The sequence below is a fragment of the Raphanus sativus genome, chromosome 4, assembly GCF_000801105.2.
Source record: "Raphanus sativus cultivar WK10039 chromosome 4, ASM80110v3, whole genome shotgun sequence".
NCBI lineage: Eukaryota > Viridiplantae > Streptophyta > Magnoliopsida > Brassicales > Brassicaceae > Raphanus > Raphanus sativus.
Window position 1 is genome coordinate 47,989,712 of NC_079514.1, and position 11,039 is coordinate 48,000,750.

Genomic DNA, 11,039 nt, shown 5'->3' on the forward strand with positions numbered 1-11,039 from the left:
AGACGAATCCAACGCCGTCGGCCTCGACTCTATCTGACATCGGACGCGCCCTCAATCGCTATTCTAAGACGCGCCGTCAAGTGACCTAAAACCCTAATTTCGGCCGCAACTTCAAACTGTCATATCTCTCTAACCGTAAGGACTCAGATGACGATCAACCTATCCATTTGAAGCTCTCGACGAGAAGAATCCAGTGCCGCAAACCTCACATCAATCCGATTTCAGACGCGCGCTCACCTCCCGTTCTAAGCTGCACCGTCAAAACCCTAATCCATCTACGATCTCTCTTTCTCTTAGTAGTCCGGTTTCAGATCTTCTCTAAACAAAGGTAAACTGTCTGAAACTCTAAAAGAGAACACAAACAATCGAATTTTGGTTTGATGTTAAAGGTTATGACAATTAAAATCTTGCAAAATCCCTAACAACCTAGATTAATAAGTCCAAACCCATCCATGAGTAAATCGGAGCTCTTAAACCTAAAGTTCGATATGAGATTGTTAATCAATTAAAATCACAGCCTCAATGGCTTGCTGAATCTCGAAAACATCATTGATCTGAATGATCAAATCGATTTTAAACTTTGAAGTTGATCATCTCCTAAAACATAATTATGATCGATTTATTATAAACCCTAGAAACTTACTATAAAAAAAAAACTTTATATTTTCAGAATATTTCTAGAAAATGAAACTTTCTATTTTTAGAAACTTACTATAAAAGGAAACTTTCTATTTTCTGAAACTTACTATAAAAGGAAACTTTTTATTTTTAGAAACTTACTATAAAAAGAAACTTTCTATTTTTAGAAACTTACTATAAAAGGAAACTTTCTATTTTCAGAAAATTTATATTTTCAGAAACGTTCTATGAAAGGAAAAACTTTATATTTTAGACATATATCTAAGCCGTGTGACTTGTTTATTAGGAAATCATTAACTCGATTGTTTGCTTGATCACACGATTTATATGATTGATTTTCTTATAAAGATTGAGTGATATATAATATGAGATGTCGAAAATCAACTTGGATTATGCTGTCCTAAATCTCTAAAGAGATAATCATTTAAAATGTGCACTGGATACCGAGGTTATCCTAAAGTCAAAAGGACTTGGTGAATGAATCACATAAGGCGATATTGCCAAACGAGAAAGATTGATACATGGCAATATTAGTTATTAGCCACCATCTAAATGAGAGTCTAAAGAAATCAGTATCCCAGTAAAGAAAATCCACTAGAACTTTGGATCGCCTTACAACGGAGATATGATCACCATAAAACGGTGCTATTACCAAAGGATAAAATTTGAGTGGAAGAACCTGAGATTTCAATACTATAAGTCTGTAGATGAATACAACTCGGTTCTGTTTAAGATTGTTTCAATGTTGAAACAATGTGGTGAAGAAGTAACTGAACAAGACTTTCTCTAATGTGTTACTGCAACAGCAGTATAGAGAAAGAGGTTTCACCACCTATACTGATTTGATCTCCTGTTTACTATTGGCTGAGACCAATAATGAGTTATTAATGAGAAACAGTGAGATGAGACCTCCTGGTACAAAATCATTACCCGACATTTCTAGGCTGACTTTGGAGCCTAAGAAAGAAAGTAATCTCGTCCAGCACAACAACCATTCCGGCCCTAGCCGTGGGAAAGGTTATGGACGAGGTCGTGACACATTTAAGACACATGGGCGAGGACGAGGCCGCAGTACCACACCCGGCTTTAGCTGTGGTCGAGGTCGAGGTCGAAGTGTGTCTTTTAAACCTTAAATAAAATCTTATTTGTGTCACAAATGTGGTATGGGTAATCACTGGGCAAATAATTTCCAAACTCCAAAGCACTTGTATGAGCTTTACATAGAGAGTTTGAAGAAAAATCCGGAAGCCAACATGGCTTACCGAGATGGTGAAGATGACATGGATCATGACCATACTGATCAAATAGAGTATGAAACTCATGAAGAAGAAAATGATCAGATGGATTATGAGACTTCAGATGCCTTGGCAAAAAAAAAATCTCGACATCAAAACTCTATGATATAGATAAGAGTATATATGAGTTTATAAATAAGAGTATAGTCACTCGGCCAAGGCATTATATACACCCAATAAAAGACCCATTGAGTTATAAAGATTTAAAAATGAATGGTTTCCGCATTGAACCAATGGGCAAATGAAACAAAAGTTCCTTCAGATATATGAGAACAGAAAAATTGCCCAAGACCATAGAAAATGGTCGAGACTATACCTGCATTCTCTACTGATCTAGACTATGCCAAAGATCAGTATGATAAAGGCACATGGCCTAGGTAACCAGATTGGTTGACCTACGAAATTAAACACTTTATGGCATGACCGGATTAGCCATCCTAGTCCAAACTTGATGCAAAGTTTAATATTACAAAGGCACAAAGAGTTATCCCATAGAAATCTCACGTTGTGAAACATGTACACAAGGGAAACTCATGAGGCTCAATTGTCCCAAGCATCACGAAATGGCATAATGGTTTAGTGTCCTTACACAAACAAATTTATAGCATGTTCATGAGGGGGAATACACACCCCGTGTGGTCCATGACCATACTATAAAAACATGAACATGATAGCCAAACAGAATGTGATAGCCTGGCCAAACAGGCCATAAGATATAAGAGCTTGGTCGAACAGACCATAACCTATAAGGTTCAGACTTTCAAAGTCTATAAGCTTGGAGACATTATGGATTTACATGTATGAAAGATAAGATGCATCAGGCCATATAAAGTGAGCATAGATATTCCCATCTAATAATTATAAAGGGTCATGATCCAGACATAGACCATCCTAAGATATTATGTATAGACCACCACAATAATATGTGCCGTCTAGGATGGAACCTCATAAGAAGATGAAATAAGATTGGGAATATATGTTGGATATGAGAATGTCTTCCTCCCACGATTTTATAAGAGACCTTGAGCCAAAATATGGGTGATCAGATTAAGGCCAGGTTTACGGATTACATGATGAATCCGACTATCCAACATCAGGGGGAGAAAGAAATAAGCTGGTACAAGTATAAAGAGAAATGGAATGGTATTAACCATCCTTGTCTTGGCAAGATCCTCGGACCAGAGAATATGATTTAAGACGTCCAAAGAAAGATCATACAAAGCTAGCTAAAAGAATGCCAGACAGATTAGACCCGAAAAGAAAATAAAAAGAATGACTAAGTCATACCAGCTTAAGCACCACGAAATTAATGTCCTAGAAGAGACATAATCAAGTTGCTATAGAGTCTAAAGATAGACCAATATGTTCCATAAGATAAGGAACCTCGGAAATAAAAAGAAAGGTGCAAATAAATGACATATCCGAGGTCATAAGGGAAACCAGACCAGACATTTAGATAAGGCTGCGCAGCTGAACATCTAAGATACCAGACCATGTAGTTTGGGACGCCAAACTGCAAGGTAATAAAGGTTCTTAGTAAGAATGAAATCTCTAATCGATTAGTTCATGTCTGGAACACAATGGAACACTATAAAAGAAGTGTCGACACATACATACACAAAAGATAAAGATGCATAAGAAAATAGCACTTGAGTTTAAAAGATATAAGCGAGGATCAGAACCCACGAGAATACAAGAATGCATTCATAGACTAAAAGAAACTGTGGGGGTTTAAGAAAGATTCAAAGAATCTATAAAAGAGATGGGTGTATTGGCCATATATAGAAACACCATCTGATAAGATAAAACCAGTGAAAAATGGGTCATGTGTGGGAAAGGAAAAGAAATCGTGAGACATGGACTAAGGTGTTCATATTCCTATTTAAAGCATTCAAGGAATGGCTTGATTACACAAGGATACTCACAAAGACCAAGGAACAGATTATAAGGAGATATACTCCTATGTGGTGGATGCTACTACAAATCCGAAAGTGATAAAGGTCTGGATATAAGAAAAGAGAAATGTAGTAAGCAGCATGATTGATCACTGGATAAAGAAATGATAAGAGTATCAGAAAGATGAGAAAATAAATTCTCATAGAATAGTTTTGTTTCTAAGCTATTCATGGACTGAAACAAAAGGCAGCTGCATATAAGGCATATAATGCATGTAAAGGATAAGACTAAGTAATACTTAGTGAAAGGAGTTCTATAAGAACGTCCCTGAACACTCCATGCATATATTATGAAGGAAATTCCTTGTGTTCATACTTAAAGAAATGATGATTAGATCGATTGATTTTTGGACAGGCTATGATAAGAATACAATGATCTATAGTGGAGATGATAGCCATGAATATGTCTTGAGATCTATGATCCAAAGTACCAAGAATAGAATGTGATATGGTCAAAAGAGAATAAGAGGATGAATCCATCAGATTCACGACCAAAGACCCATATCAACTAGGATCACGTCCGACCTAGTTCGACCTTAATCATCTTGGTTATAGTCCAGCCCGTTCCGATCCGTTCCCTTCGGTCTTGTCCGACCTGAAACGTCCATAGTAAGGGGAACGGCATATTGATCCAAAAGTGGCTTAGTTTTGATGAACATCAAATTATAGCATGATAGCCATTCATGAACAAGTTATGGACATATAATAAAGAAGTTTCATGAAGAGTTTGGTCAAAAGCTATGAACGGGACACACACAATGGACATAGCATGATTCGAGTAGATCATGGATATACTAAGGCATTCATGGTCGAAATTTATCTAAGAAAGATGGACCATGTAATCATCTCGGTCTTGTTCCGGCCCCGTTCCGGCTCGGTCTCCTCGATCCTGTTCCGACTAAACTGGTTCCAGTGACCACTATATTCAAATCGTGGTATGGCTATGGACAAGGCATGTGTCCTTGGTCCAGGAAAGATTTTACATAAGTACTTTTAAGACTTATGCACATCCGACCAAAAGAAATGTATTGATATGATTGGCGCCTTGATATGGCAAGCCATACTAGGTCGGATAAGTTTTATAGATATGTTCAGACCATAAGACATTGATACTAAAGCCATACACGTTTCCTGCCATAAGTGTTATTGGCACTTTACTTAGATAAATTTGGCATGTCCGAACATGAGACAATGGGACATGATCAATATATCCTAAGTTACTTTCTAAGGAACTAAAAGTTTGAGATTGATTTATACTAACCAAACCCAAAAGAAAAAGGATTGTTTGGTTTTAATAAATGTTACAGGTTTATACAAGGTCTCAAACAGGTTATACACATTTGGAGAATGATGAAGAAGCACAAAGTACTACAAGTTCAGTCATGAGAAATGTTAGCCGACTTCTTCACCATGTCTACACCAACTACACATCTATGAAGTATACCTATCCGTTTGGGACGTGGCAACAGAAGGACCAGTTCAAGACTTGGCGCCCATGAAGCTAAACCATCAAAGTGTCCATGCGCCAGACTTGAAGAACGGAGGTCCAGAACAGGGGGAGTAGTGTGTGTTGTACTCTTTTTCCTTCACTTCGGTTTTGTCCCACTGGGTTTTCCGAGTAAGGTTTTAATGAGGCAACATTAAGCACACTACAAGCTCTATATGGTTCTGGCATCCAAGGGGGAGTGTTATGAATATTATGTTTATGGATGTCCAGCCCATTAGATATTTACTTGTAATCTTGGCCCGTTTATGGCCCATTGTATTTAGGCCCATATCGCCATGTATTTCCTATATAAGGAACACTTTGATTCAATAATAAAACATAGTTTCACAACAGTCTTTATATTATGAGGCCATAATTAATGCAGGTCTCTTAGAGGGAGTCGCGCGAGCATAATTACGTGTGAAAAATTGCGCAATCAAAATTTTCTTAATTTTTAGTCGCTGTTTTTTTGGGCCCCTTGAATCGGAACCTGCAAATGGTCACGCAACATCAAAACGAACAACGATCTACAACTTGTGACTTGCAACCATTCGTAGATCGCATGTTACGCAACAGCAAAACGAACAATAGCATGCGACCTGCGATTGGTCGCAGGTCGCACAATAACTAAACGAACAGGGCCTATCTAGAAGGTGTCCAAAATAAATAAATAAACTCTAGTGTCTAGACAACCGTGTAATTTGTTCCATCTTAGAGAATCTCTAATATATTACTCCAATTTTTATTATAAATGGTGTAGCATCAAAATTGAGTTGGATTTTACTCCAATATATTTTTCTGTTTTTACTACCAAAAAAAATCTAAAATGATTATATTTTATTTAATTAATAGTTACTACTGTTACTTTCTACTTATAAACCATTACCAATTAACCTCAAGCGCCTTATGTTTATAAAAAAAATCATAAAGTATATATAATTCTGTCAAGCAAAACAATCGAAAATGTTTTTAAAAAGTCTTAAACATTTATTATTAAAAAGTACAATAAATCATAAAATATATATAATATAGCATATTTTAGTTCAATAATGAGTATTATAATATATTTTCTCATAAATTCTAAACTAATGCATTTTATATGTATAATGAGTTTCTTTAGTTATGAATTTCTTAATTTAGATATTTTAAAATCGGATAGTTTCATCGCCTTGACCAATTTTTTCACAGAACATGGAAATTTCAGAAATGGTTTACATGATTATCAAATCACTTAAATTTATTATATTATATTTATTTTATAATTTTACGTTTAGTGTGGTATTTTTTATTAGTTTATGATTTTTATGTAAAATTATTAAATAATCTCTTATGGAATTTCATATTTCTTTTCGTGTTATTGTATTATTTTTAAATATTATTTAAGTATAAAATAAAAATTAAGATTTAAAGGATCATTGTATAAATATCAAAAAAATTAATTCAAAATGAAGTAATAGTAGGATTATTCTATAAATGGAATAACCCTAAATATTACTCTATTTTAAAGTTGAAATAAAGTGAAACCGAAGCATATTGTATTCCAAATTGATCTTTGAAGTAGGAAATAGAGTATGTCTGAAAATGTTCTAAAAGGTCGTTTTAGCGAATATCCCATATATATTAATAGATATACATTTACAAAGTTAAAATATGTAATTTGTACTAATTAAAAAGTGCACTGCGAAGTTGTCACGTAATTATAATGATAATTTCTCTTATGTAGCGGCTTGAGAATCAATCGAGAATTTTGTTAGTCCAAAATTAAATTGCTAGAGAATGTTATATAGTATGTCCATTATGGACCATTCATTTATCAAATTGAAATTTATTATCTATTCTTTACTTAAATAAAACCTACGAAATTACCTAATGTGATTAAAATATATATATGGAAATTAATAATTTTAAATAATAAATATTTTCTAACATTCTGTATACTTTCTATCATTTATGTTTAATTCTTTATTATTAAAATAAATTACACAATTACATTAATCATATAATAAAATTTAGATTTTTTGTATATATTGTATTTTAAATTTTTCAAAACGAGTATAAATTATTAAACTGTTAAAAGTCTCACATAAACTTTTGTGGTCAATGCTTCAATTTTTTTTCTATAATAAGATATAATGATTATAAAAGCATATGAATAAATAATTTTATTTTAATAGGTGTTTATGTTAATATATATATTGTTTAAATTAAACTATAGATCATATGAGAATGCATACTTATATTTTGATATTTGCATTGAACATATATTGAAAAGTAAATACTTTAATTTTTAAATCTTCATTGTTTTTTTAAAAATGATTATAAATTATTGAAACCACTAAACATCCCACATTAAAAAAAAATTATTGGTGTAAAATTTTGTTACACAAATAATCATAAAATCATATGAATAGAAACCTCATTTAATAAAATATCCATATTAAAACTATACTATATACTATGTTACATGGAAATGGAAGTGAGTACGTGGAAACGGAAGCGTATAGAAGCGCGTAAACAAGATTTTTTAAAAAATTATGAAGCGGGTACGTGTTGGAAGAGTATATCCATATATGTATATATAAATATAATAATATTTATTTATAAAATTTAGAAGTAAAATTATATGATTTAAATTTAAAATAAGACATTTATTTATTTATAAATTTTTGAAATGATTTCATATTAAAACTGTAATAATACACATAAAATAAGTTTAAAAGAGATTATTTTATTAATTACTTTTAGTACTTACATAAATAATTGACAAAATATATTTGAATATATGATATATCTTTAATAAAAACTTCAATGCATAAAGATAATTTATAGTATTAGTTTTAATATTTGTATATTTCTATTCTCTCTATTTTATCACTATTAAATTTTGGATTTATATAAATTAAAAACTAGATTATATATTTTTATTGGTTTATGACATTGTGTTTTTTTAAAAAACAGAAGCGTGATTCCAAAATGGAATCGTAAGCTTCCAACGTGTTTTTAAAGAGAATATTTTAGAAGCGTTTTGGAAGTGAGATTCCATAAGCTTACACAAGGTTTCGATTCTGATTTCGGTTCCGAAGCGGGAAGCAGACGTCTGATGAAGCTTCAGTGCAATCTAGACTATATATTATGTTATATCATTTAAATCTAATTATATATCATATACGATAGATAAAATTGATTGTTTTGATTTTTTTACCCTAAAATGATTGCGAATAAACAAGAGTGATCGTTTGATTTATATGTGCACGCCAATTTATTACATAATAGTAATTGATTTCTTAGTTATTTAATATATTATTAATATTTTATTATCTCATAATATGCAGAAAAACATAAAATAAGTAATAAATATAAAATATTTATTCTGCATATACGCTGATCTTAACTTAAATATGTATCTCTGTGTGCATATGTGTGTCTTACTATGTCAGCCACTATTTCAGGACAGATATCTTGCATCTTCACCTTAAGCTTTTGTGGTTTAGAGTTTGCAGGAGATGCTCTCTCTTTTTTTGTCAATTATTGGCTTCTTTCTTTACTTCTTTGTTACAAGTATATTTCTAAGCATGAAAATAAGCAGTCATAGATCTAACATATGTACTTGCAAAAAAAATTCAAACAAGATACAAAAAATTCAAGTGGAGTGAAAAGAATGAAAGCTAAGGACAACAATGAAGGAATACAATCAGAGTCTTGACTCTACACTTTCGTGGAAGGGAAGTCAATGGTGATCTTGCAATCAGACAATATAGCTAGCAACTAAGTGTGTTTCTTGAAGATGTCCCAACAACTTGATTTTCTCTGGGATCTGTCTTTGTTTCCAACATAATCTTTCCACCTATGCCACTTCAGTCTGCAACAAACTTATGGATCTGGAGAGTAAGAGGACAAAGGAGAATCGATGAAACTTTTTCCAGGAAAGTACCTGAGGGAAGATCAATTTTACTCACTTGCTTCTCCCTGTATACAAACTAATGTCTTCCCTGTCTCATGTTTGAAACTCAGACAAATCTTCACAAGAATATAGACAACTACTATATGCGAGGAGATGCCTGTACGCTTGTGACTGGATCCGAATCATCTGTCTTTTGTTTTGGCTTTGTAAGTGGTGAATGCCAAGATCAAGGCACTGATAAAAATAAGGAAGACAACAGTGACGATACCAGAGACTATGCAGCAAACGCACCGTCTGGGTTTACGTTTAACCCTGGTCATGACCAAACAACAATGTCTTTTGGTTGTGGATGAGTTTTATATTTTGCAGAGCTTGAAAACCACACATATAATGTATTTATGTAGATAAGTTCCCGTATATTTGCCCAAAAAAGGAAGACCACATATATATGCATTATAGATTTAGGTGAAGAAGAATTGCTTTGAATGCAATTTGAACTACTAACTATTTCCTTACAGTCTGCCTCCCTCCATTAAATATTATACGATAGTAGTAATTAAAATCGGATATATTTCCTTTTGACGTTTTTCTTATATGAAAAAGTTGAATAAATAGCCATCTGTTACGTTGATACGTTGGCGAATAAATTTGATTTTATTTGTTCTAAAAAGCAAAAAATAATAATAAACCAATAATACATAACACAAGATAAAAGATTTTCAAAAGCAAGAAGACAAAAGTGGAGTAGATCTACTATAAGTTAACTTAAGCTTCATGTTCCTCTTAGTGTCGGAAGAATATGATCTCACAGCTTAGTTGAAGACTTACAGTCTTGACTCGTCACGTTACGATTCGAAACAGAGATGACGATATCACACGAAGAAGAGGACTCTACTTTAATCTCGAAGATGTTCAAAACGCTTACTTTCCCGGAGACCTTAACAAAAGTGTTGACCGGGATTGACCCAGACATAACGTCACTAACAAGCTTCGTGTCGGTAAGTAACCGATCCGCCATCAACGTCAGCGTTACGTTCATAGGCAGCGTTTTCTCCGGCCCGATTTGACTCGCCGGGAACGGCGCCTCTCCGATCAATTTCCCTCCGTAGTTAAGCAACGCCGACGACGAACCGAAGCTGAACCCGACCCGGTTAGGGTTTTTTAACGTGAGGTCGACGTGGAGCGTTAGGTTTAGGATGACTTTGAGATTTAGAGTGTCGATGGAAGCTTGGAGGCGTTCTACGGAGATGGAATCGACGGTTGTGATTGGGCGTTTGGGTTTGAAGAGAGTGAGGCCTAAGACGAGGAGAGTGATAAAGATGAGGAGGAGGATGAGGAGAGTGACGCAGATACAGATTTTGCGGTTGCGTTTTCTTCGTTTTTTACCGCCGTTGGCAGCAGATTGCGTTTCCATGGCAGCGTTTGTCTTGGGGGCTTCTGATGCTAACATGGGTGCTGCTGTCTTGGTAAGCCGCTCGTACTCTTTCTCTGTTACGGTTTCTATTTCTCTTGGCTGTTGTTTTGTTTTCTTCTGTCAATGGTATTTATAAACACATCCGATGTATTTATTTTTCTTTTTCTTTTTTTATAACAACATTTTTATTTTTATTTGTCAGGAAATTTATGATTAAAATGATCTGGTTTCCTAATTATACCTAACAGAATTTCTAAAAATCTAAAAATTTATATTCTGTATAAAACTATCATTGGTAGAGATGATGAGGATGGACACAGTCTGTATATTACATGAAATAAATGTAGTC

The 11,039-nt window shown here is 33.6% G+C and overlaps 1 protein-coding gene across 3 annotated transcripts; it reads right to left on the minus strand.

Moving 5' to 3' along the window:
* Positions 1 to 8,948: 8,948 nt before the first annotated feature.
* LOC108840889 (NDR1/HIN1-like protein 6) lies at positions 8,949 to 11,039 on the minus strand. 3 transcript variants are annotated; one of them, XM_057007072.1, is made up of 2 exons: positions 9,332 to 11,039; positions 8,949 to 9,234 (listed from the first exon to the last, which is right to left on the minus strand). In XM_057007072.1, exon 1 carries the CDS (start codon positions 10,724 to 10,726, stop codon positions 10,082 to 10,084), a length of 645 nt encoding a protein of 214 aa, XP_056863052.1. In that variant the 5' UTR covers positions 10,727 to 11,039; the 3' UTR covers positions 8,949 to 9,234; positions 9,332 to 10,081. The 3 variants fall into 3 exon arrangements, with proteins under 3 accessions (XP_056863052.1, XP_018469197.1, XP_056863051.1); XM_018613695.2 differs by having other exon boundaries at positions 8,949 to 9,244; XM_057007071.1 differs by having other exon boundaries at positions 9,307 to 11,039.